A 27842-nucleotide genomic window follows, 5' to 3' on the forward strand; every position below is an offset into this window, starting at 1 on the left:
GAAACTGAAAAATTACCATTTAAACAATATCCTGGTTTTCTTTAAAATCAATGTTGTAAATAAATAAATAAACAAACAAACAAACAAATAAATAAATAAATGTTGCTTTTGATCATTCATCTCCACTTGCAAGAAAGAGGGCACAGTCTTGGAAAGATAATCGAATGGGAAAAGCCCAAATAAAGCATTAGTTTTGAGCCTCAAAACTATTGGGAAAAGTAAAAAACTAACTAATGGAGACATATTTACAGAAAACTAGCTGATTTATTATTATCATCAATACCAAACAAGTCTTTAAGTCAATTAAAATTTATTTAATTATGCATAAAGTTACTTTCACATTTGTCTACAACCATAGTAGATACAGCTCTTGGCAAAAAGACACAGCCTTCGGAGTTTAAAACATCCCCAACTGTAAGATTACATATATAAAACTCCCATTGTTATTTATGTGATAGTGGATTTGTTAATCAAATTAAAATAATTATACTATCTACAATAAAATAAAATGGAAATAATTTACTCATAAGATTCATATTTAAATCATCTTTATTTACAAAATACTATCCTGAGAATTATAATTCCATTAAGCTTCAATTTGAGCAAAAGTAGAATTACTTAAGTAACAGCAGTTACTTAAACTGAAAATGAGAGAGAAGTCAAAATTACGTTTGAAGAGAGATCAAAAATATTGTCAAGTTTCTTGTTGTGGTTCTGGATGTTCAGTAGTAGGTTCATTTGAAGGTGGTATCAACCCTGATGGGAACTCACTTCTACTTTCAGGATGTGGGGGTGGGGGAAAAAATCCAGCTCTTGGGGGAAGATAATGAGGAAAGCCTCTCGGTGGATAGACATTTCTCACTGTTCAAAGAGATTGGTAAAAAAACATTTTTTAACTTTAAGTACCTGTACTGCAGTTCTAACAAATGATTAGTTTATAACTTAGAGTTCACCTATCTTTATATTCCAAAATTGACATCAGTATAATTACTTGATCAAACAAATGAATTTTTACAGCATAGAAAAAAGCATACTCTCTTCAACTGCTTATGATTAAAGGGAATATCATTAATTTTAGACACAATTTTCATCCTATGAAAACCTAACATCTTAACACTTTTTAAAAAGGAGAATTATTCCAAAATATATGAGGTTTACTTTTTAAATTTTTCATGTAGTATAATTTTCACCAGACTTAAAATTCAGATCAGTAATTCCCAATTCTAATTTGGTATTATCCTAAGACATTTACAGGTTTATCAAAGACTATCTTGAAATTCCCCCAAATTCATTTTAATTCACCTTAAACTTTAAAATAGAGGAGAAATGAAGGAAGAGATACCGCATCAGGCATATAATAGCCTTCTGCCTAGTGTTTGGTAACCATGTATTTATTCTACAGAAACATCTAGTTCTAAATGGCAAAATATAGCTAGAAAACAAAAAAATCATTCTTTTTTTCTTATGTGAGGCTATGAAAGAATTTCAATAAATTCAACAATTAGTCCAAACATGATAAACATAGTTCAGGTTTTAAAAAAGTAGGATTACATAGGAACTACTTATGAAAAAGTATTTTAAAAATACTTCAGCCAGTAGTTTTAATGCTAAAATATAAGCTGTAATTATTTTTACTAACTGATACAGTAACCAGTTTCCAATCAAATAAGATACAAATAATTTTGGTCCTAATGGAAGACTACTGCAAAAAGCCAATGATTTTCCCGATTACTGAAATACAAAAGTAATTCTATATCATTAGAATCAATCATGTGGAAGCCATATTATGGTCTACTAATGGCTGGCTGCCTTCCCAATTTGTAACAGTAATGGTATATTCACAGCTAGAAAAACGTACAATATGAATAAGAAATAGAATTCTATCTTTGACTTACTCTATAAAACATATATTAAGTTTAAAAGAAAAACATACTTGCAAATGGAGGATGTGGTGGGCCAGGGAAATCCCTTGGTGGAAAATAATCTCGGGGAGCTCCATACATGCTTCCTGGAGGAGGTGGAGGAAAAGGAGGACCTCTTCTCATGAATGGGCCCCTTGTATCCATCGGAAACAATGGACCCCTGATTGGAGCAAGAGGTGGAGGAACATAGCCAGGGCCAGTTGCTTCACTTTCAGCAGGGAGAGATGAATCAGGCACATTTAAATTCTATAACAAATTGACATATGGTAGTCACTAAAACAACAGCAAAATTTGCAATAATCTTCCTGAAAATCTTAGGTCTAGAAGAAAGCACCTAGGCAGAAAGCAGTCTGTGACAGTCTTCATAGTCTCCTGAGAAAGATTCTGTTTTCTATGTCAGATGGATTTTTTTCATCACAAATATTAACCCAAAAGAAAACAGCTTTAACCAAAACAAAGTAATATTCTGGCTAAAGATAAAACACAAGAATAATCCAAGAGTACCAAAATATACATTCTTTTCTCAAATATACACTGAAAAAAAAATGTTTATGTTTATATTTTCAACGCAAAATAAAGTGACCAAAAGCAAAAATTGTAAACATAGTAACAAAAATATCCTTTAAAACATTCAAATAAAAATTCGAGAGGGAAAACCCAAATTGTTTAACTTTAATAAACTAACTCAAGCCTCTAGTCTGTAAATTGTACTTTATCACCAGAGTGTACAATCCAGAAAAGAAACAGCTATAATACTATGCAAGAAGTACATATACTGGTCAAAATGAGAGAAGCAGCTTTTTATCAAAAACGAGATTGCTAGTGAAATTTCTATTCTAGTAAAGCAAGAGACTAGAAAGCTCCTGAATATGTTGATAAAATTCCACTTTCAATACTTACACCAAGGTCGTCTTTGCTATCATTTCTACTGGTTTCCACTTCTGAAGACATTGGCCCATCTAAACATGAAAGTTAAACCATAAAAAATACATGACTAGTCACTCCATTGTTAGAATATCTCCAGATCACAAAGGATTGCTGATATTTCCCCATTCCCCCTGTTGCCACATAAACCAGCCTGATAACCAGGATCCTGCATGACGGCCATAAGAACAGCTTTAAGACACTTGAAATGTTGGCACAAAGTTCTGCAAAGGCCATGTGGCAGTGATTTCTGTTGCTTGTTCCTAGGCAACCCTGCTGCAAGAGTATCATAAGGAGACTTCTGGGAGATAGCATCCCTCTCCCTTTTCTTTCTTTCCTTCCTTTCTTTTCTCCCTCTCTCCCTTCTTCCCTCCTTCTCTTCCTCTTTTCATCCCACCTTCCTAATTCCTCCATCAGGTAACAGAGAATAGCATATGAATTTAGCTGCTGTTCAAAATAAATGTTCCTGAGCTTTGTTATCATCAAGAACTGCTCACTCCAGGAGAAGAAAAATTCAAACAACCCTCTCTCTGACCACAACTACCTACCTTCACCTAGCCTTCTCATTTAGTTATTCTCCCTACACCTGTTCTTGTCACGGAAGCTTCCAGTCCTCTGGTCTCTCTTCATTTTCTTCAGTTTCCTCCTCCCTTCATTTCCTTCACTAAAACTGGACTTCAGAGTCCATCACTGCATCCAATCATCAATGTCCTTACCCAATTGGCCATATTTCCACATGTGCCTGACAACACATCCTAGCCCTGTATTAATCCAACTCTCCATTTCCACTCTACCTATATCTGAGCCACTTAGCACGTCTACGGGTAAAATAAACCACAGATTTGGGTAGACGGGACCACTCCAAGCTGACAGACTTCCAGCCTTACTTGCAGTTGCACAGTGACCAGCCTTCTTTCTGCATCTTCAAAATCACATTTCTCCTCAGCAATTTTAAATCTCCGTTCTCTTCAAACCTACTACACCAGTCACTTAAGAACTTTAACTTTTTGTAATCAATTGTAAAACAATTGTAAACAAATAAATAAACTTACATTCTTATGATCTTTCCTCCTATTAAAAATGCTTTTCTCTTCCCCTAGAACATTACTGCCATCATTTTGGTTCAACTAATTCTAGATCTTTAAATTCTCAGCTTATACACGCTCCAGGAAAAATCTTGACTATCCCACACTCAAAACCCCAATACCTAATCTTAATGAGTGCCCCATATGGTTCCATTACATTTTATACTCATTTTTATCACTATATAGTGCAATTGCACATATGTCTTCCAAGTTATAAGGAATGCTGAGCTCCTATTCACCGCTGAATTACAGCAACTACCATAATGCCTGTCATATGGTAAGCTTTCTATAGACATTTAGTGTATCAATGGATGGATCCTCTAACACCTCATTTTAATAATGTATAGGGATCAAGACCACAGCTCTGGAATCAGACAACCTCATTTTAATAATGTATAGGGATCAAGACCACAGCTCTGGAATCAGACAAACATGGATTCAAGTCCTGCCTCTACACTTGCTACCTGAGACACTGAGTACCTTTTTAAGCCTTGATTTCTTCATCTATAAAATGAGGATAATAATGTCCATTTCATAAGTTTACTGTGAAGATTAATAATTCACTTTCATTCAATAAACATTTACAAACACTAGTGCTAGTCAATGTGTTTCAATCAGATCTCTGATGATTCTCCTCCATGTAGCATACTGACAAACCAATAATGTATTACATTTAGACTTATACAGAACTTTTTACAAAATACTTCAACACACATTAATTCATGTAACCTTCATAAGACTTTGTCAAATGGTTAACATCTTGGCTTTATAGCCATTATTCATCAATGATTTGTGCTGTTTCTTTTCTTATTTTTACTTATGTTGTTCATCATTACTGGTACAGACGCCCACCACTCAACCAATTTTTCAAATTCACTCAAAAGCAGCTCAAATGCTGCCTCCTTCATGGAGTTTTCCCTGATCCTTCAACTAGATAACAGTTCTCTCTTTCCTGTTTTGTTGTTGCTGTTGTTGTTGTTGTTGTTATTGTTCTCTCTTTCTGTGAACAAAGTATATTTTCTAATGGAACTCAACTACTCTGGTCATTATTAATTAAAGATATATATTTCTTTCTCCACATTTAATTATTATCTTCTGACAGGCAGAAACTATACCCTATTATAATTATATTCTCTGCCATGTCATGTAGGGCACCTTCTAAACAGTAAGCACTTAAAAATTATCTAAATAATTGGATATTGTTCAATAATAACAAAAAAGGACATGTAAAAAGTTTTAAATAGCATAATTTAAAATAGATATTCAATAACATAGTTTCATTCCATTAAGCGTGAATTAATGGGAGAAAACAATTTCAAAATCCAAAGGTTAGAAAGAATTTAATTATAACTAATAACAGAAATCCAAGCCATAGATCTCCTTCTTCACTTATTATTCAAAAAAGATTTTCTAAAAAAATAAATATTTCAACCAGATGATAATGCTCATCCCCTTGCAAATAATATATACCTTGTCCTGAGGAAACTTTTTACTAATAAATTTATTTTAATTTTCTACTTTCTTTTAATTTTTTTAATGTCACACACTTCTCACTGATACACTGGATACATATATTTCCCAATTTCAGTGAGTTTTGCTGTGAGGCACTTTAAGGAAAAGAGCGCTTGACAAATAGTAGGTTGCTCAGTAAATGTTAGTCAAATCTATCTGAATATGAAATGTTTAAATAAAGTACTTGATTAAACCAGCAACAAAGCATGCACCTAAATTATTTTTCTGGTGGATTTTCACATATCCATTCACACTAGCTTAACGTCCCTAATTACTAAATAGGATGTATATAAGTGGACTGGAAAAATTTAAAAGTTAGTCATGGAAGAGAGTAAAATCTGCCATCATAACTAAGTGTAGTAAACCCATTACAACAAGTGCCCAAATCAACCATTAACACATCTGCAGATGCCACAGATACATACAAAGTAACAAGAAACATAAAACTACAAAGTTTTTAGGAAAGACTCTGGCCTCAACAGCTACCAGAGATAACAGTTATTAGTCCTTTTTTCAGCTGCCAGTTCTTTAGTGTGCCACCATTATTAAAAATACATATACATACTCAAAGTATTTCTTACCCACTTTATCCAAAGATGGCATATTAAAACTTCTGAGTTCTGCTGGCCCAGATAGTCTACCAGAATTAGAATAAAATCTGTCTTGCCTTTGAAGAGGAAGAGCTGGATCAGGATATGGTTGGCCTAGAAAACAAGTTTTTAAAATATTTTCATTAGTATAAAAATAAATCATTTTTCCTTAAGTTTAATATATTGGACACAGACATTTCTCTTGCTTCCTAAAAAACTGATCCATATTCTTGGTAGACAATAGTAAATAATTTTAGGAAAACTATTTATTTACTAAAGGCAATAATTTTATCTTTGTAGTACACATAAGTATGATATGATACTCTGGATTTTCAAAGTTTCAATTCAATGAAGGAAATAAATATATCAACATAACAAAAACAATATTGAGAAGACAGCCACTTAGCAAAGAAAGAAAAAAAGAAATATGTTGGAAGCATATCATGAAATGTGGCAGAAAAGACAATGATAAAAGAGTCATCAAAGCAGATAATATTCAGAGGTCATCAATGATCAAATTTGAGTAACTTCTATACTTTGGAATTTAGCACCCCTCCAAAACTAAAGGGAAAGATCCCTCACTCAATAGATGAAAAGAAGGTTCACAATGCTCAGATTGAAGACACCTGGACAGACACAAATCTAGGCACAGACTCTGATTCAGGTGCTCCCACAGTCACCCTCCATTGTCCCCAGGGGTCACAAAAGTGTCATTCCTGGGTTCTTGTAGAACTCATCATTCTTGAAAAAATACAGGTAGTCGATCTCATCTTTTATGAGATCTGCCAGGTAATGGCAGATTTTGATAGATTAGGTATGCATACGCCCAACTCGAAATAAGAGGAAAGTCAGAGGGGACAGATTTATGTGACCCCTTCTTATCCATATATAGATATGGAAAAACAGCTGCAAATTGCCTTCCATAACTGCCCTAAGGAGTGGTTCATAACGTGAACTCCACACAACATTGGATATGCCATTCCTCATCTGACTCAGCCACATGGGACCTCATTTGACACACCTCTCCCACACAAAGGCAAGGAAACCACTGAGCATCAACCAGAGTTGATGGAGATAATTATATTTAATGAGTTCCCAAGAGCCAAAAAATGTGAATCAGGAGAGAAAGATCTGAATGGATAGTCGGGCTCATTTCCTCCCTCTTTCAGAATCTAAGCAAACAAATTCTGAAAGATTCTCTCAGTGGGTCTGAATTAGCCCAATAAAAGGAAAGGCCAATACGAACCAGAGATCTAAACTGAGCTATCCCTTTCTATTTCAAACATGGGATTAATTAAATGGCAGAGTTGGACAAGAGGATAAAAAGGTGAAACCTGAAAACTTCCCAACTCTTTTTAATCAAGTCTCAAGATACCATATCATAATTTTGCTTCTAAAATACACCTGTACAATATTAGCAACCTCAGAAATACAAAATTTAAAAAAAATACAAAATTTTGCTATATAAATCATATACCCATGGTGCCCTCCACTGGCCAAAATAATTTATTCCTTAAATCTACCAGGGCCTATTGTATACATAGCACTAGTGATACAAAGTTGGTTTTGACACAGTGCATGCTTTTAAAGTCTAATGATGACAGTAATAAATACAATGTGACCAATGCCTTAATAAAGAGGTATACAAATTCTATGAGTGGCATGAGTGGTGGCCTACTGAATTCTGATTGGAGAAATCACAAATGGTGGTGTTACAGAGGACATAAAGCTTGCCCTGAGAGAAAAGGTAGGCTGAACAAGCAAACGAGGGTATTCTGACCAAACTCAAATACATACACACACACACACCACACACACACACACACACACACACACACACACACACAATGTAGTAAGATAAAGCTACGTGGAAGACATATGACTAATGATACTGAAATACAGAAAATGAAGACAGTTCCTTGCTTGCTTATTTCATACCTTTATTTTCTACTTAGAAGAGATGATTAAAAAGAAAGAATAGGAGAAGGTAAAGGATCAGGGGAAAAATGAATAAAGGCTGTGAATATGTGTACACAGCAATAAGAGGCAGTTTCATAAACTAAAAATAAAACTCAATATGTCTGGGTTAAACAAAAATGTTGCTTATTTCTTTTCATTCCATAACAAATCTTAGACTGTTAATAGTTCCCAGAGTACCTATTTTAATAATTTTGGGTCTATCCAATAACAGAAACAAAAGAGAATTATAAAGATGGTTAAAGAATTAGAATTTTTCTCAGGTCTAATAAAAATCTTAATTCACAACATGATGAAATAATTTATTCTAATAATTAAGCAATTTAAATGGAATGAAAAGCAAAATTTCCAGAAAGTAAATGATAGCAGCATTGATACAGACAGGTTATGAGTCTGGAATAAAGAGACCAAAGGTATAGAAAGAATGTCTAAGAAACAGATGTATGCAAATATAGACATTTAAGATAAAGTGGTATTTCAAACTGAAGAACCAATAAACAATATCAAAATAACTGTCTATTCAATGGGAAAAAAAAACTATTCACACTAAACACTAAAACTGAAATAAAATCCAGATCAAAAACTTAAAACTTTTAAGTTTTTAGAAGAAAATAGAGAATATTGTTTTGATCTAGGAAAAAGTCTTAAGACAAATATAATATTAAAAAAACACATAGATTAACTTACCTATAACAAAATTTGAAACATAAATAACAATAACGTGTATAATAACAAATCAAGAAAATATTTGCAAAAGACAGAAGATTAGTATACAAAATATATTAAGAACTCCCTTTGGGGCACTGGGTGGCACAGTCGGTTGAGCATTTAACTCTTGGTTTTTGGCTCAGGTCGTGATCTCAGAGCCCCATACTGGGCTCCATACTCCATGAGGAGTCTGCTTGTCCCTCTCCCTCACCCCTCTGCCTCCTATGCCACATTCTCTCTCTCTCTCTCTCATAAATAAATAAATAAATAAATAAATAAATAAATAAATAAATAAAATCTTAAAAAGAATTTCTATTAAGGAAGAAACAAAATGGGTCAGGCAACTTATGGCAAATAAATACAGATAATACAAATGACAAACATGAAAAGATACTTAAGCTCACTAATTAAAGAACTAAATATGTAAATGAGATAAAAATTTTAATTCATATTGCTAGAAACAGTCAAAAAAGTTTTACATCAAGTACTAGAGAAATAACTACTCTCAGATACTTCATGCACAGCCAATCTTGAGGGCAATGAGACAATATCTATTAAACTAAAAATATGCTTATCCTATTACTCAGCAATTTCATTTCTTGGATTCATCTTTAAAGAAGCAAGGGGTGTTAATTACAACACTGTTACTAATAGTGAAACACTGGACACTAACTGCTCATCAACAGACACTGGATAAATACATTGTGGTATATTTATATACAGAAATACTGAATAGCAATTAAGGTAGTAAACTTTATATTAAAATGGAAAGAACTCAAGAACATAATGCTGATTTTAAAAAAACTCGATAGGGCAGCCTGGGTGGCTCAGCGGTTTAGCGCCGCCTTAGGCCCAGGGCCTGCCTGGAGACCTGGAGACCTGGAATCGAGTCCCACATTGGGCTCCCTGCATGGAGCCTGCTTCTCCCTCTGCCTGTGTCTCTACCTCTCTCCCTCTCTCTCTCTCTGCTTCTCATGAATAAATAAAATCTTTTTAAAAAATAAAAATAAATTAAAAAATAAAAAACTCGATAAAACAGAAAAATAACTTATTTTTTAATAATATATGGATCTAAGTTTATACACACTGGACTCATGAGTAGTCACTTCTAGGGAAGAAGCACGGTAATGGTCCCAAGAAAGGAAACAGAATAAACTTCAACTAATTTATATAGTGTGCTACTTTTTCTTTTTATGTTTTATTTACACATCCTCTCTCTGTCTCTCTCTCTTTCTCTCTCTCTCTCTCTCTCTTCCACACACACACACACACCTGAAGTAAATATTAACATGTAAATTCTGAGTTGTAATAAACAAGATTCTACTATATTATCTTTGTTGTTTCTTTTTCTGTAAAACAGGAATAACACTAAGTGTTAGAATGACTAATAAAAAGCACTTAACATAATAACTGGCACAATGTTAGGCACCCCAAAGTAACTATAAGATAAATTAAACTTTTCATGTTTATAAACTATATTAAAATATAATATTGACTGGTCTCATTCAAATTTATCTAGCTCTATGCTGTTCTTCAATTGTTCAGAGAGGTGCTGAAGTCTTCAACTGTAACTGCGCTTAAGTTTCTCCTTCCAGTTCTATCACTTTTTGCTTCACATATTTTGTAGCTCTGTCGCTTGCTGAACACACATTTAGGTTTGCTAAGTCTTCTTAATCCTTTTTTATCATTATGTTATGTTTTCTGTCTCTAGTAATTTTCTTTTCTCTTAAGTTTACTGTATCTGATATTAATAATAGCCATTCCTGTTTTCTTTTGATCAATGTTTAGTGTATTTTTTCCATCCTTTTACTTTCAACCTATCTAACTATAGTATTATATGTCAATGACTTCTTTACAAATAGTTGAGTCATGATTTGTTCTGTAATCCATTCTGCCAAACCAGTTTTTAACTATTAATGTTAGATAATTTATATTTAATGTAATTATTAATATGTTAGGGCTTATATCTGCCATTTTTTTGTTTTCTATTTGTTCCCTGCGTTTATTTTCCTTTTTTCTTTTTCCTGCTTTCTTATGGGTTACTTGGACAGTTTTCAGAATTCCATTTTATCTGATCTGTAGTGTTTTTTAATATATCTCTTTAAACAGATTTTTTGGCAGTTGCTCTAAGTATTACATAATTTATCACAGTTTACTGTTGCCAAGATTCACCAATTCAAGTAAATTGTAGTTGACCTGGAACAGGAAATCTCCCAGTAAGAAGTTGGTTTTTTTTTAAACAATTTACCTTTCTTTTTTATTTTTAAGATTTTATTTATTTATTTGAAACACAGAGAACACAAATAGAGAGAAGGGTCAGAGGGAGAGGGAGAAGCAGACTCCCCACTGAGCAGGGACCCTCATGCAGGGCTCCATCCCAAGACCCTGGGATTATAACCTGAGCTAAAGGCAGATGCTTAACTGACTGAGACCCAGGCGACCCGCCAGCAGATTTTTAAAAACTGAAAAAGGTATGTTCATCAATTAAGTTCAGAAAACACTGCTATAGGAGGACGCCTGGGTGGCTCAGCGGCTAAGCGCCTGCCTTTGGCTCAGGGCATAATCCTAGAGTCCCAGGATTGAGTCCCACATCAGGCCCCTGCATGGAGCCCGCTTCTCTCTCTGCCTGTGTCTCTGCCTCTCTCTCGTGTCTCTCATGAATAAATAAATTAAATCTTTAAAAAAAAATAGAAAACATTGCTATAAATATCTTTTGTTTTACTAACATTACATATAGTAATACGTTATCTGGTCTACCAACAAGATTGAAAATTATTGAGCAAATCTCAAACATTAATACCTGGCGACAATTTTATATCACTCAGCTAAACAGATCACACAAATCACTCAGTTTGTCCTTCTCAGTGTATAAAAGGACAGATGTCCAAAGAGATGATAAGTTTCAAAAATAACACGAGAAGATTTTAAAAAGTGAAGACTGGAAACCAGATTTCTTTTTTTTCTCCTAAGATTTTGTTTTTAAGTAATCTCTACATCCAGCATGGAGCTCAAACTCACGACCCCGAGATTAAGAGTCACATACTCTACCAATTGAGCTAGCCAGGTGCTCTCCCCTTTTTTTTTTTTTTTTTTAAAAGAAAGAAACCAGATTTCTTCACTGCCAGTCTAAATGCTTTTTTTTACCTAAATCATTCTTGATTTACAGTGTGTAACCTAAGCTGTAAGTATATAAAAGAATGTTAGAGTTCACACAGGCAACCCCTGTATTATCCTAAATAGATTAGGTACGTTATTTGGAGATACTTTCTATAGAATGGATACATATCTCACCTATGAAGACATTAATTTAGAAGCTCACAATTTCATAATTTTTTTAAAGATTTTATCTATTCATTTGAAAGAGAGAGAGAAATAGAGCATGAGTAGAGGGGAGAGGGAGAAGGAGGCTCCCTGCTCAGCAGGGAGCCCAACATGAGGCTCAATCCCAGGACCCTGGGATTATGACCTGAGCCAAAGGCAGACGCATAACTGACTGAGCCACCCAGGCGCCCATAGCTCACAATTTTGAATTTTTAGTTAGACTTAGAAAATAAAATATACCAGGTTCCATTTCCAGTATGGCAGAGTGAGCTTATAACAGACTGATTCTCCCACATATAACAACTCCTAACAATTTACCCCCCAAAAAATACCTGAAGTATAGCTACAATAGAAAAAAGTATGGAGATTCCTAAAAAATTAAAAGTAGAACTATCATATGATCGAGCAATTCCACTTATGGGTATTTAGCCAAAGGAAACAACACAAAGAGTTTGCACCTCCATGTTCACTACAATGTTATTTACAATAGTCAAGATATGGAAACAACCTAAGAGCCATCAATGGATGAATAAGTAAAGCAAATGTGCTATCTACACGTTATGGAGTGTTATTCAGGCATTAAAAAAGGAAGAAATCCTGCCATTTGTGATAACATGGATGGACCTTATGACATTATGCTAAGTGAAATAAGTTAGGTAGAGAAAGACAAATACTATATTATCTCACTTATATATGGAATCTACAAAAACAAAAAACAAACTCTTAGAAAAGGAGACCAGATTTATGGTCACCAGAGGTAGAGGGAAGGAGAACTTAATGAAGATCATCAAAAGATACAAATTTCCAGTTATAAGATAAATAAGTACTAAGGATATATGTATGACTATAACACTGCTCTATGACACACAGCAAAGTTGTTAAGAGAGAGCCTAAGAATTCTCATTCCAAGAAAAATATAGATTTATTTTTTGGTACCTATATGAGATAATGGATGTTAACTGAATTTACTGTGGTAATCATTTCACAATATATAAGGCAACACCTTAAACTTATACAATGATGTTTATCATTTATAGCTCAATAAAACTGTAAAAACATCAGAAATTTAAAAATAATAAAATAAAATAACTACCTGAAGGCTTTGAAGCATGAACAAAAATAGGCAGATTTGGTTAAAGGGTGGGAACTTGGAAAAAGGTACCATTACAGGGTGAGTTTGCCGTTTCTTTTTTTTTTTTTTTTTTTTTTTTTGAGATAGAGCACAAGCTGGGAAGGGAGCGGGAAGGAGAGTGAGAAGCAGAATCCCTGCTGAGCAGACAGCCTGACACAGGGCTCAAGTTCAATCCCAGGACCCTGAGATCATGACCTGAGTTGAAGGCAGACACTTAACCAACTGAGCCACCCAGGTGCCCTAAGAGTTTTTGATTTTTTTACAGTTTAGCCTGAAGGCAGATCATAATCATGCTGTAGCACAGAGCAGTCAAAGCTCATAGAAATTGTGGCTTCAAAAATCAAAGGACAGAGCCCAGGAGAGCCAAAGACGTAAGCCTAATATTCTGAGATTTTTGCCTAAGTCAATGGCTGACCCCTGAACCAAGCAAGCTTAAGGCATTTTCAGCTAAGACTAAAAACTGAACTGTTACAAGAGCTGCTGTCTGGAGAGCTTCTGTCGAGACAGGGAAAACCTAACTTTAAGTTTGATCAATTTAACATTTTATAAAACAAAACCAATGAGAAATACAGTAAAATCCAGAATCCGCATAATGTCTAGGATATAATCCCATTACTCTGTATAACAAGAAAACAGGAAAATGTGGCCCAATTTTAAGGGAAAAGACAATCATTGGAGGTGATCCTCAAGATTACTCTGATGTTAGTTAAGCATCTGACTCTTGATTTCAGTTCAGGTCATGATCTCAGGGTTGCAAGGTAACCCCCCTGTCAGGCCGTGCACTCAGTAGGGAGTCTGCTTGGGATTCTCTCTCTGTCTCTTTCTCTCTTTCTCTGTTCCTCACCCCACCCTGGGCTTTTGAGCTCTCTTTCTCTCAAATAAATAAATAAATCTTTTTTAAAAAATTATCATAAAACTTCTTTAAAGCAGCTATTCAAAAACTATACTCAGGGGTGCATGGGTGGCTCAGTCAGTTAGGCATCAGACTCTTGGTTTCAGCTTAAGCCATGATCTCAGGGTCCTTGCATCAAGACCTGAGTCAGGCTCTCCACACAGTGTGAGGTCTGTTTGGGATTCTCTCTCTCTCCTTCTCCCTCTGCTCCTCCTCACTCATGCATGCTCTCTCTCACTCTCTAAAAACAGATAAATCTTAAAAAAAAAAAAAAAAAAAGACTCAATGAAATGCTTATAATGAATAAAACAAAACTCAGCAGAGAAATCAAAAGTATAAAAAAAATGAAAATTCTAGAACTGAAAAATACAGTATCAAAAATAAAACTTTCACTGAATGGGCTTAATATTAATAGCAGAATGGAGATGAAAGAGGAAGAGTCAGTAAGCTTGAAGACAGATCAATAGAAATTATTCAACCAAAAGAATGAAAAAAAAATTTTTAAACAAAATAAAAAGACTCAGGGATCTATGAAATAATATTGAAAAGGTCTAAAATTATAAACTCCAGCAATTTTTAAAGGACATGGAAAATATCTGCTAATTTTATGAGTGAACAATAACGAAGCCATTACTATCTGAGTTCTAGTCTCTACTATTTGCCTACCTGTTTTAACATAAGACTGTCAGCTAGTAACTTTGAGGTCTCAGTGTTCCTCCCATATAATAAAGGCAATAACTAAATTAGTAGGGTTTTGAGGGGTGGGTTTTTTTTAGATTAGTGGTTTTTAAATGTAGCTGCTCCTCAAAACCTCCATAGTAGTTTTTTTAGAAATAAAAACTACCTCCAAAATTCACACAACACCTGATCTGAGGTGGGACCCAGATGTATCTGCATTTTCCTTGAAGTTTCCTACGTTATTTCTGAAGATCAGCCAGCTTTGAGCTATTAGATTTTACTTGAAGAGCTAGTTATGCAGTGCCTGTGACAGGGACTCTTGGTACTAATACTTGTAATTACCAAAAGGAAAGTCCTCTATACAGATGTAGAGATACAATATCCACCAAAATCTTGCAAAAAGTCATTTGAGAAAGGGGTTGTAGCTTATTATCTTTATTTTTATCACAGCAAAACTTCTTAATGAATGTTAAAGGCAAAATCTTTGAAAGAAAATGTTCAAAAAAAAAAAAGAAAAGAAAATGTTCTATGCCACCCCCCTAAAAGATTCTTAAGTATGTATGTCACAGCAAATAATTTCCAAATATTAAAAAAAAAAGCTTTCTCAGAGTTATTTGGGTATTCATTTATTCAACAAATATTTGTTGAGCAAATATTACGTGTCTAGCATTGTGCTAGATGCTGGGGCTACAGCAATGAATAAAGTGACATAAATCTCTGTCTTCACAAAGCTGATATTTAGTGATACCAAACAAAGTAAAGCCATAGTATAAGGAGCCACCATTTCTTAGAACCAAAACACTCCTGCACTATGACTGATTCTTGAAAGTAAAGTTCTTTTACTATAATATTCTTACCCTCTCCAACTCCTTAGGAAGGAATCAGATATGTTTCTTAAGTGTAACTAATTTATACAAAGCAGGTATAGCTCACTTCAATGTCCTGAAACACTAAATATAAATAAAAGTTTAGAAAACCAAGTTAAATGCATTCCTTGGGAAAGTAACAGCTATTAGGAGAAGTGCAGTTACTGCCTTCCTTCAAGATACTCTGCTGTGACTCTTCTGATAAATATATTTATTTTAGCAGTTACTCTAAGATATTTTGTTCAATTAGAAAAGACAATCACGAGAAGGTGAATAGTATAATTGCAGAGAAGTAATCAAGGAATTTTTATATTTATGTTTATGAACATATACCAAAAAAACAAGAAAACAACATTCTCTAAAAGAGATAAAACTAAATTCATGAATAAAAAAATAAAAAAATAAAAATAATTTAAAAAAAATAAATTCTTGGAAAGGCAGGCTAAGGTGATGAGAGATTTTTTTCACTTTCCTACTTGTACATGTCTCAATTGTTTAGTTTTTTATTTTGTTTTGGTTTTTTTTTAGAGATTTATTTATATGAGCGAGAGTGCGAACAGGACGAGCTGAGGGGGAGAGAGAGAACCTTAAGCTGAGCGCAGAGCTGGACTCAGGGCTCAGTCCCACAACCCTGAGATCATGACCTGAGCTTAATTAACTGACTGCACCACCCAGGTGCTCCACAATTGTCTGGATTTTCTAAAATAAACACGTATTACTTATATGAACAACAAAAACAATAAAGATATTCCATGGGAGGGCTAGAGGGGAGCAAAACTGATTTGTTTGGAAATTATTTTTATTATGTTTGGAAATTTATGTTATTGTTGTTTTCTAACATGTATCATGGTTTTTCTTAAGACAGGACATACATGCACTCCTTTTTACTTCCATTCCTCTATGTTGCACATATTGGTTGCCTTCCCAAGATAAATAATTACTCTTTCCATACCTGATGGAGGGATCATCATTCTACGATCCTGCTCCCATGGAGGAGAAAGGGACCCAGTATCAGAAGGTGCCCTATGAGCATCAGGCAACCTATCACAGCTTGATTCTCCTCGTTCATTAGTATTCTGATGGTCCAGAGGATTCCCTGGGCCTCTTGAGCCTAATTGAAGAAAAAAATAAAATTCTGTTTTATCTAAAAAAATATTATAAGACCTACAATCAAATGAAATCCAGGTAGCTCAGATTTGAACAAAGTTTTCAATGCCATAAGACTATAATTCTATCCTTCCAAAGCCGAGGACAAAGTCTAGGATAAGAGGGAAAAATAATTTTGCCATGTATATAAACAAACAATTGCCTATAAGAGTCATTTATAAATGTTATCACCATCATTATTTATATATAAAATCTGTGGCTAAGTTGTAAATTACAAATACTACTCTGAAAAACAAGAGTATAAAGTAAATTTCAAAGTAAAGATTTCTATGCCAGGTAGAATAAAATAATTATAAAATAAGGTTTTTGTTGCTTACACTAATATTCTAATAGTCAAAAGGAGCAGGATTCTTCTAAAACAGTCATCTTAGACACTATATAGCTATTTCAATAATTATACAACTACTCACAGTATTTTTTTAGAACAACTCTTTTAGAAATGTACTCGGATTAACATAAGAGCCATTCAAGAAACAGTATCTCAGTGTTAAAACAGGACTCTTCTGTCCAAAAATTATTTTAATAAACTTTATACCCACCAGATAAATTTGGCTTTAAAGGGCTTTTAGCAATTTCTGAATATCAAATTCACTTTCAAAAAGAACTCACAACTCTGAAGGCAAGTCTAAAACAAGAGTTTCAAAAACAACAGCACTCTTCGAATAAACACTTTGAACAAGGTAACACTCATTTGGATAAGGAAATCAGCATGCTTACATTTATAAAAGATCATCATTACAAAGTTCCCTTCTTAGGACCACAAAAAGAACAGTACCTCAGTTAATAAAATGTTTAATTAAAATGGAAAAAACAAATACAAATTTTTTAAACATTAAATAACAAAATATGTTACTATTTAATTTATCTGTCGCTGAGGGGGGAAGGAGGTGTTCTCAAAATTATATTGCCCAAAAAATAAAAGCTTTTTCCTTTCAAGGACTAGCTTTTATTTAAAAAAAAAACAAAGAAAAATAAATAAATAAAAAATAATAAAAAATAAAACAAAACAAAGAAACAAAAACATTTTTTACTAGAAATCTTCCTAAAATTTTTCCCACATTTCAGTACACTACTTTAAGAGAACAGACTAAGGCCAATTTGATGTTTTCTTGGTAACTTATACAAATCAGTATAAGAATCCTTCATATACCATATGATTGATATATATATATATGTATATATATATATATTATACATATATAATCTTTTAAAATTTTTTCTATCTACTCTTTTTTGTTTTTGTTTTTGTAGAGTCAGGAGGTAAACTGACTTTTATATTCAGAAGTTCAACTCTTTTCCTTATAGTTGTATATTCCACTGATTTCCCCAAATCTTTCCTTCTAGCTTGTTCATTCTTCTAATAAGTTCATTAGAGGAAAAAGGCTGGGAAAGCAGAAAATTAAATTGGCAAAAAATGTGCAAGAGTCAGTTAGGCTAAGTTCATCTAGCGTGAAACACAGATCTTTAAAGGAGACAAAGACCTTCTCCTGATTGCTTCCTTTCGGAGGACCAAAGTACAGCCAACCAGGACTACCAGGCAAAATACAAATTTGAGAATGCTTTAATGTTAAATTTTTCATTCAGACCAAAAGCTCCATGAAATTTACTCAAAAAGAAATTATTTTCCTTATATCCTACCTTATTCAAACATGTATCTCATCCAAATTTTCAAATTTAAAAAACAAAAGGAAGAAAAAGTACACTAGTTATCCTTCCTTGGGTGGTCACAAAACTTTTACTTCAAAGCATCTTTTTTAAGACCTACTGATAACTTACCTAAAACTTCCGTAGCTTTTCTAACAAACAGCAAAAACCCTTGCAAATAATCTAAACACATCATTTCTTGAAAGTAATTAAAAAGGAGAGGAAAGTAATTTAAATAGGAGAGGAGAAATCAAAGGTAATTTTTACTCTTATTCCAAATATTCAATTGACTACAAGCAATCCTTGACTTATATCATTCAACTCCCAGTGATTCACATTTGCAGTTGAGCCAATTATACCCTTACTTTTATAGCAGTTTTTCAGATGTTGGCTGTAACCATTATAGTGCATGAAATTAACCTACTCTTAATCAGCAATTTTTTTGATGAAATGAAATAGAAATGAGAAGAAAATACCAGAAAGTTTCAAAAATAGTAAAGGCAGTACTACTTCATGTAAATGGTTCCTATCATATTTATGTTGGTGTACAATAAGACATGATATAAAATATATTTCTTATTGTTTAGATCAAGGTAAAAAATCAGGGGGAAAACGAATTTCAGGGCACTTATAGCACACATGAGAATTTCAAAATTAGTCCCCTTCCTAAAGTGTTCAAAGCAAAGTTCTACCAGAGCTCCAAGTGTCAGCCTGCAACTCACTCTTTCCCTAGGAGCTTTCAGTTCAAAGCCAACACAAGCAAAGGTTCTCTCTGAAATGTCTCCAGGCTGTGGGCCCAAACAGCAGTGGGATTGGGAGGTGGGAGGGACCAGTGCTAAGTGTACCAAACTGAAGATAAGGAAAGAAGATGTAAATAGAAAATGGGCAAAGAGAGAATATCCCATAACTATAAAGTAGCAAATTTATTTTCTCATTCTTTGAAGGCAATCTCAATGGAAGAGCTCCAAAAATATTTAAAATAATGGCAGCTTCAACGGTGAAGTACACCCTCCATGAGAGACTATTTTGATAAGCAGTATCTATTTCAATATATGAACTTTGATAAGTTAGGTTTAGTTTGGTGTTTTTATTTAGTCTCATTACTTTCTCTTCCTGCCACATTCAATATGCTAAAATCACTGATGGTTGGGTGGGGGGTGTACGGTTACAACACTGATGAAGAATGCTATCAGCTCTTATACAACACATACTTGAGGCTAAAAATCTAAGACTTTTGATTTGGGAATAAACAGTGCTCTGTATCTTTGCATTTTGCCATAATTCAAAGGAAAACTTTAAAGCAACTTGACAAAGTGAACAAAGTATGGTAAAAGATTGAAAGAGGAAAACGACTCCAGGGTGAGTGCTGATGAAGTAAATGAAAAAAGACCAAGAGCTACTGCATAGGCTTGAGTAGCTGCTGAAATTCTCCAAATTCCACACAGGGTAAGAAAGCAAATAATCTTGGGCCAGTTTCTCAAAGTATTAATGAGTCATTTAGGTCTCCTTTATGGCTCGCATCAAAACTCTGCCTACAAGAGAGCACTTCTGAATTACTCTATTCTAAAAGGAAGGTTCTTTCTTTGACTTTCTGATTTTCTACAATAAAAATATCATGATAATGAAGTAAAAACAGACTGTAGAAATTCTATATTTTAATGATATTTCCTTAAAATACAATCTTATGCTAGGTTATATTATTATATTTTATGTGTTCTTTATAAAGTGCTATATTATGTAGTATAACATATAGTCCTTAAAAAGCCAAAATGATTTAAAGATATACGCATCAAGTGTTTGACCAAATTGTAACCTATTATAACCCTGTTTCTAAGAGAAAAATATATTAAAATTAGATATCAGAGAGCTCCTTTTCCAAACAAAAGTACTCCACAATAAGTGCAAGGAATGCCTGTATTTTCCAAAGATTTATTTTAAAGATCATTTTAAAGATAAGTTGAGAAAAAATATAAATAAGGAAGAAATGTAGAGTAAAAAAGATGTTTAAACAATATACCTCTTCCTCCTCCCCCTGGAAGCAAAGGTGAGAGTCTGAGTGGACCCTCCAACAAAGTTGGAGGGGAGAGAAAAGCTCTCGTTTCAGATGAAGGTCGACCCAATGGTGAGGGACCATATGGGGAATGCTCTGGAATAATTAAAACAGCATATTTAAATTCATAGTTTCAATTAGCTACACTATAGATTAGAATCCCATTTCAACAATTTCCATCAGGTCACCCTATTGCCAATTTAAGTTTAATCCACACCCTGAACACTAATTATGCCTTGGGTTTTGCTAATATAGGATAGAATTAAATATGGAACACTGTGTTTTTCAACTCTGTCTACCAATTGGATACTATAGTCAATAAAAATATTATCCTCTTGGTAACTAATATACTTAATATTAAGCAAAGGATACTGGTGATATTTTAGCAGTATAAGAGGATTTGGGGGCCATAAAGTTTGTTTGGTTTTGCTTTTAATGGCAGTATGCTTCCAGATATTTCAGCTGGTGACGATTGTAATACAAAGGGCTCAGCTTAAATTAGGACCAGATAGCCTGTGTTGGGCTATGAATTATTTGAGTAAAGCTCAGATTTTGAAAAGCAAAAATGCAAAATCCTTTGAAGCATCAGAAATTACTTTTGATTCAATGACACTGAAAATTCAGTTTACATACACTTATTCATCAAATCATTGGATAAACCATATAACCGAGAGCCCGATCATTTTACAAACTTCACCACTCCCAAGTAATGATGCTTCCAAAGATCAAAAATCAACATCAAGAAACTTAAATACCACCAAAATAATACTTATAAAATATGTAAATTTTATTATATAGCTTATATAATAGTCAAATTCAGTTACAACAAAAGATCAAAGCATTATTTAATCTTTCTGAAACTTCTGCATTAGGTTCAGAAGAGAATTCCTTCTGTATAATTAATTCCCTCTAATCCAAACTCTGCTACTATTGAAATTAATAATAACCTATTTTTCAATGTAAAAATTGACTTTAATTTTTATGAAATTACACTCTCAAAAGTGATTTTTACACCTTCAAATGGTTATTAAAATGGGATTCCACCTATATAAAGATAGGTTTACTTTCACTGCCTTAGATGCTTAATTCCAATTCAACCAAAAATTATTTTGAAAAATTTAAACTATTTGGAACAGTATGAGATCATTAAAAATGCTAACTCGCAAATGAGTGGATGAAAATATTAAATATATCTTCCAAAGAACTAGCCCTCTCCTGGAGGTAATTAAAGTAATCAAAGCTCAGATTATTAAAGTTTTCCCACCTTTATTGATACTTTTAAATATTTAAGGTCAACTGTTGTAATTCTTGTTTTTATAATTCAAATTCCAATAATAGTGGATATGTTAACAGTCACAATGTTATTCCATTTAAGTACTTCTTATTTGTTCTCCCCAAAAATAATTATTGAGTACCTTACTATGTGCCAGGCACTTTGCTTTTTCAAGGAGTTCAATGTACTAAATGTACGTCATGTTACAAATGCCCACTAAGAAATGGAGGCAGCAATTATTTACACTATTGCTGGAAACAAAACTCAGAAACTTTAGAGACTGTGATAGAACTCAGATTAGACTCCTGGCTCCAAAATCTGAAATATTTATAATATATAGTAGTATTAATTTACACTAATAAAAAAGGTATGTGCAATATATACATATATATGTATTTTAAATGAGTGTTAAAAAAAAAAGACTACCTCTGCCAAATGCTGTATTTGGAACATCAAGTGCATAAGGATCTTTTTCTAAAAGTTCAAATTTAAACTCTGTTTCAGTTAATCTGCAAATAAAGAACAAACATCTCTAAGTTACTCATCCAAGAAAAGAACCCACATTTCAAGAAAAAAGCCACCACCAAGTGCAAGGTACTCTTTACTACCTCAATATCTACATAGAAGAAATAGATCTTTTAAAATTATTCTGATAAGATATGAAATTGTTGAATAACTATATTGAACACCTGAAACTAATATAACACTATGTGCTAACTACACTGGAATAAAATTTTAAAAAGAAATCAAAACAAGTAAATATTCTGACGAAAACATCATCACCCTACTACTATTCTGGAGTAACGCTTTTTTCTGCCTAGTGATAGTTTCGTTGAGGTTTGAAATCGCTTTGTTTTGTTCCATTTTCAAAACTAGACTACAATGAATACTATTATCACAGAACCCAAATTTTAGAAACAGCAGAGCCTTCCAAGGTCAACCAGCTCAAATCTATCATTTTACAACCAAGGAAATTGAACTGAAAGTTTACATAATTTATTCAAAATGAAAGTGCCAGGATTAAAATACAGGGCTCTTAGCTGAGTCATGTCTGCTTTCCATTGTAATGTTACCCACGATTCCAATCATAACATAAAATAGGAATCCAGCAAACTCATACTACTATTTTACTCCTAAACCTTTTATCTGAGAAATGTGACTTTTTAAAACAATCTTATTTCTAGTTTTTGATCATTGGATCTGAAACAAAACATTTAATCATATAGTTTTAATTTCAGAGTAGAAAACAAGCAAAAAGACTAATAGAAGATAATGTTAATAGTACATTCTGGCAAGAAATTAAAGACCTGGGAAGATTATCACAATCCTCCTAGAAAATTACTCTTCCCTTCAATTATACATTATAAACTTTGATTCTTCCTTTCATTTTACTATTGTAAGGCAATGTCACCCAATACAAGAAAACCAGAGAATGGGAGAAATAATAAACATTTATTCTACCCATTTATCTACTAAAAGATGCTAGTACTCTGAGAATTGCTACATCAGAAATTTGTCTTTTCTCTTTCCATCCCTTATAATCAGCTTCTTCCTACTCTGGTTTAGAAAAAAAAAAAAATTAAGCTATGCTTTTTACAGAAGAATATGTGAACAGTTTACTCTGCTAAAATAACTTCTGTAAGGGCAGCCCCAGTGGCGCAGTGGTATAGTGCCGCCTGCAGCCCGGGGTGTGATCCTGGAGACCAGGGATTGAGTCCCACGCTGCATGGATGGAGCCTGCTTCTCCCTCTGCCTGTGTCTCTGTCTCTCTCTCTCTCTCTCTCTCTCAATAAATAAATAAAGTCTTAAAAAAAATAAAATAAAAAAATAACTTCTCTAAGACAAGAGTTCCAAATGAAAAATCTAGTAACTCATAGTAAAGCTAATAAATATTTCACAACTAGGTACACTAGATTCACTGCCAGTTGTTTATCCCTATAAAAGTAGTACATAATAAAATAATAACTAAAAATAAAGTAACAAAGTCTTAAAGTATCCCCAAAAAGATACTTACTTTTGTCTATTGTGAGCATTTTCTTTCCTTAAATCATTAAGATTTCTTTCAGCAGTCCGAGCTGCCAACTTAAAGAAAATAATACGGTTTTTTTTGAAAATACATTTTTAAAATAACACAAACATAAATGAAAAGGTAAGTATTCATAAACATTACAATCACCTAAGTATCCATTTCAGAAACTCAATGTAAAAGATTTTTAAATGGGACGCCTGGGTGGCTCAGCGGTTGAGCGTCTGTCTTTGGCCCAGGGCGTGATCCTGGAGTCCCGGATCAAGTCCCACATCAGGCTCCCTGCATGGAGCCTGCTTCTCCCTCGGCCTGTGTCTCTGCCTCTCTCTCTCTCTGTCTCTCATGAATAAATAAAATCTTAAAAAAAAATTTTTTTTTTTAATTTAGGGAATTTTTTAAAAAGGAATGAGTTTCCTATAACCAGATGACATGAGTTTAAGACTGGAGTTTGATCATGTGCTTGCCAATGAATGCTGTTATCTAGATGTGAAGTCAAGGATTAGCACTATTTGGTGCTGTAAATACCCAAATACCACAAAAAAAGCAATGTAGGAGGACCCGGTTTAGGCTGATGGGAATGGAGACTCAGAATCATTAGGCTTGGGTAAGCTGGCTAAAATACCAGAAAGCCATCTCTGGAGAGTTATCACTATAATTCTATGAAACCATAAAGGTCTAAAACAGTTTCACAGCATCCCCGTATAGGCCATTTTTTTAAAGGCTCAAAGCATGCAGCATGTCTATTAAGTGCACAGCACTGTAAAAATCATTATTTCTATAGTCTTTTTTATATGCGTTTAATGAAATTTTTATTTAAAAAAAAGATTAGAAAATCAGATACGTATGTTACAAAAAAAAAACTTACAATAAATGCCAACAACATACAATATTCAATCTAAATAGTTTGTGGGCAAAAGTTAAAAGTGTATGGAATACTGCATGTTTCCCATCATTCTGTGAACTCTCCAGTTATGAAACAGTAGTCTATGGAACATCAGACCTGGCCAAACTAATACAATCCACTTGGGCAAATGAATGTATCACAATGACTCAATCTATAACCATAACTTCTTACAAATAAAAAGAACTATCAAATGTATTCACTTAAAATTATGAACTACACATTAAGACTATCTGGCCTAAGAATAAAGTATGTTAAATATTTACACACACAAACACAGCTTAACCATATTTTAGCAATATTAAAAAGATTCCAAGTGTACATCATTTTCTAGTATATAACCATATAATCAGTTTTATAGTAACAAAACAGAATATTACACCAAAACAATTTTAGTTAAGAAAATACCAATGCATTTAACATTTAACAGTGCAGAACCAAAACTACTTCTAAATGTTTTCTACACAGTATAACATATTTACTCTTAATTATAAGGCACAAAACAATGCAAAGTGAGTAAGTCAAAAGCAAATTTCACTGATTCTCGTGGTATCAATATGAAAGATATTGAAAGATATATATTTGTTTTTATGCACTGATGCTAAATGATTACAGACTTTTGAAAAGCTTATACTTCAAAGGTTAAGTAAAACTGTAATTTCAATGAATGACCACATTGTATTCAGATATTAAATACTTATGTGCAAAAAAGCATTCTATTAAGTACAGGTGTTAAGGAGAAAGAAATAGTCCCTATCTTAAGAAGCTTAAATGTGTGGTAAAGACAATTATAAATGACCAGAGTACTTGCCACAGAACACATAGAAACAAAGTATTATGTGAGTTCAAAGGAAGAAAAGGTTAAATCTAATGGTATGGAGCAAAAAAAATGGTCAAGGGAAAAAGTAAAATCTGAAACTATGAAATTATTTATAACAGTAAAAAAGTGGAAACAAAGGAAGCATTTATCAAATGGGAAAAGTTTATATAAATTATAAAATATTCATTAAAAAAATCTGTAATATAATAAGAAAGCAGAATATATAAAACAGTAATAATATATAGTATGTCTTCACTTTTTAAATCATATGTGATTTATGTCTAAATATATTCTTTTAGGTATAGAAGTGATATTGCTGATTACTTCTTTGTACATCTTTTCTATGTAGTCTGAACTTTTTATTCAGTAAGCATACTTTATTTTTATGAAACCCCCCCAAAAAATCTTCATTTTGAGGGGCACCTTGGTGGCTCAATCAGTTAAGCAAATGGCTTTGGCCCAGATCATAATACCAAGGTCCTGCAACTGAGCCCTGCATCTGGCTCCCTCCTCAGTGGGGAGTCTGCTTCTCCCTCTCCTTCTGTCCCTCCCCCTGCTCATATATGCACTCACACTCTCTCAAAAGCTTTTTTTTTAAGATTATATCTATTTATTCATGAAAGACACACAAGGAGAGGCAGAGATATAGGGAAAGTGAGAAGAAGGCTCCCTGAAGGGAGCCTGATGCGGGACTCAATGCCAGGACCCTGGGATCACAACCCGAGCCAAAGGCAGACACTCAACCAGAGTCACCCAGATGCCCCTCAAATAAAATCTTTTTTAAAAGGTCATTTTGAGACATAAAAGGTATTTTTTTTTGTATGTTTTAACATGAAGTCAGTGTCTTATTTGCTAAACAAGAAATGTCATGTACAATAACAGAAAAAGCTCGGACTTAGAATCTAAAAGGTCAGAATTTCAATCTCTACTCTTCACTCTTTGATCATGTAATCTTGGGCTGTTTTCTCATCTGTAAAATTTGAATTATAATATCTATTTTACAGAGTTATTCTGTGGATTGAGTAAGTAATATGCCTTTAAGTCTACTGTCTAGAACACAAGAGATTAACATACATCAGTTCTTCTTTTTTTTTTAAGTTTTTCTCATCTTTAAAAAGTAATCTGCATCTTAGTATTCAGAAAGTGGTGAGGAGTGGTGAAAAAGACTAAATTCATCTCCAAGCCCAGCTTAATTCAGTAACGAATCTTCACTTGAGCCCTCAACATGAAATCTGAGAAATGGAAAGAGCCTAGATATTCAACATGTCTAATTCTCAACCCATGCTGGAACTCCACTCCAGAAACATCCACATCTAAGAAGTACCTCCCAAGCTTCAGTGTAACAGTGTAATAACAGCATGTACTGAGTGCTTACTATGTGTCAGGTACCTGGCTAACAACCTTACTTTAGTTATCTCACTTACTCATCAAAATTACTCTATGAAATAGGTACTACTGATGTATCCATCTTTCCTTACAGGTAAGAAAACAATATTTTTTGCCGTTACAGGTGATGGAACCAGAATACCTATCACGACAGGCTGATTAGGCTGATTCTAGAATCCACGTGTTCACCCAGTAGGCAAACTGTCTCCCCTTGAAGACTCCTAGGGACAAGTCCTACAAAGGCCAGCTGTTATAACAGTTCTACATGTCAGACGGATATTTCCTACAATTAGTGAAATCTGCATCCTTATCATTTCCTGATATAATTCCCCTCTGGAGCACTCACATGCCATTTTTCATGATGAACTTTTTCCTGATGTGTACCAAGTAATTCAATACTGAGAATCAGATACCTGAATTGTATAACTTTTACAACTAGAAGAGGCTTTCAATATCACTTAGTTCAATCTGTTGTTTTTACAGATGAGTTAACAAGCCCAGTAATTTTAAGTAATTTGTCCACAAATAATTAGTGTCAATCCAGGGCCCTCAAACAATTAATCCATGAACATTACATCGTCTCCCCCAGAGAGAGCATAACCTCCTTGCAAAGTAAAAGCAAAGAGGGAAAATCAGATTTTTGTGAATAACTGTGTTGTAACAAAGTATTCACTTCATAAAGAGCATAATTTCACTACCAGTAAAATTAAAAGAAACTGATTTAATACTATTCTTAATTTTTAGTGTGAAAGTGTACCTTTTAAACTACTCATTTAAATTAGGAAAGGGGCACCTGGGTGGCTCAGTTGGTTAAGTATCTGTCTTTGGCTCAGGTCATAATCCGAGAGTTCCAGGATTGAGCCCCACACTGGGCTCCCTGCTCCACAGGAGACCTGCCTCTCCCTCTCCTGCTTCCTCTTGCTTGTGCTCTCTCTCTAATCAATAAATAAAATCTTTATAAATAAATA

At 33.6% G+C, this 27842-nt stretch overlaps 1 protein-coding gene across 15 annotated transcripts in view; it reads right to left on the reverse strand.

Moving 5' to 3' along the window:
* Positions 1–293: 293 nt before the first annotated feature.
* Positions 294–27842, reverse strand: part of MIA2 (MIA SH3 domain ER export factor 2) — a 90881-nt gene continuing 63332 nt past the window's right edge. For 11 of the 15 annotated variants that reach the window (XM_041758357.1, XM_041758355.1, XM_041758354.1 and 8 more), the window contains 8 exons: positions 23756–23823; positions 22168–22250; positions 20436–20564; positions 16560–16718; positions 6025–6147; positions 2823–2881; positions 1934–2168; positions 294–861 (listed from right to left, as the gene is read on the reverse strand). In XM_041758357.1, coding sequence (XP_041614291.1) covers positions 695–861; positions 1934–2168; positions 2823–2881; positions 6025–6147; positions 16560–16718; positions 20436–20564; positions 22168–22250; positions 23756–23823 — 1023 coding nt within the window. In that variant the 3' untranslated portion in view covers positions 294–694. The remainder of the gene's footprint in view (positions 862–1933; positions 2169–2822; positions 2882–6024; positions 6148–16559; positions 16719–20435; positions 20565–22167; positions 22251–23755; positions 23824–27842) is intronic. The other 4 variants (XM_041758356.1, XM_041758368.1, XM_041758367.1 and 1 more) reach the window with 1 other exon arrangement.

The sequence above is a fragment of the Vulpes lagopus genome, chromosome 6 (assembly GCF_018345385.1).
Source record: "Vulpes lagopus strain Blue_001 chromosome 6, ASM1834538v1, whole genome shotgun sequence".
Lineage (NCBI taxonomy): Eukaryota > Metazoa > Chordata > Mammalia > Carnivora > Canidae > Vulpes > Vulpes lagopus.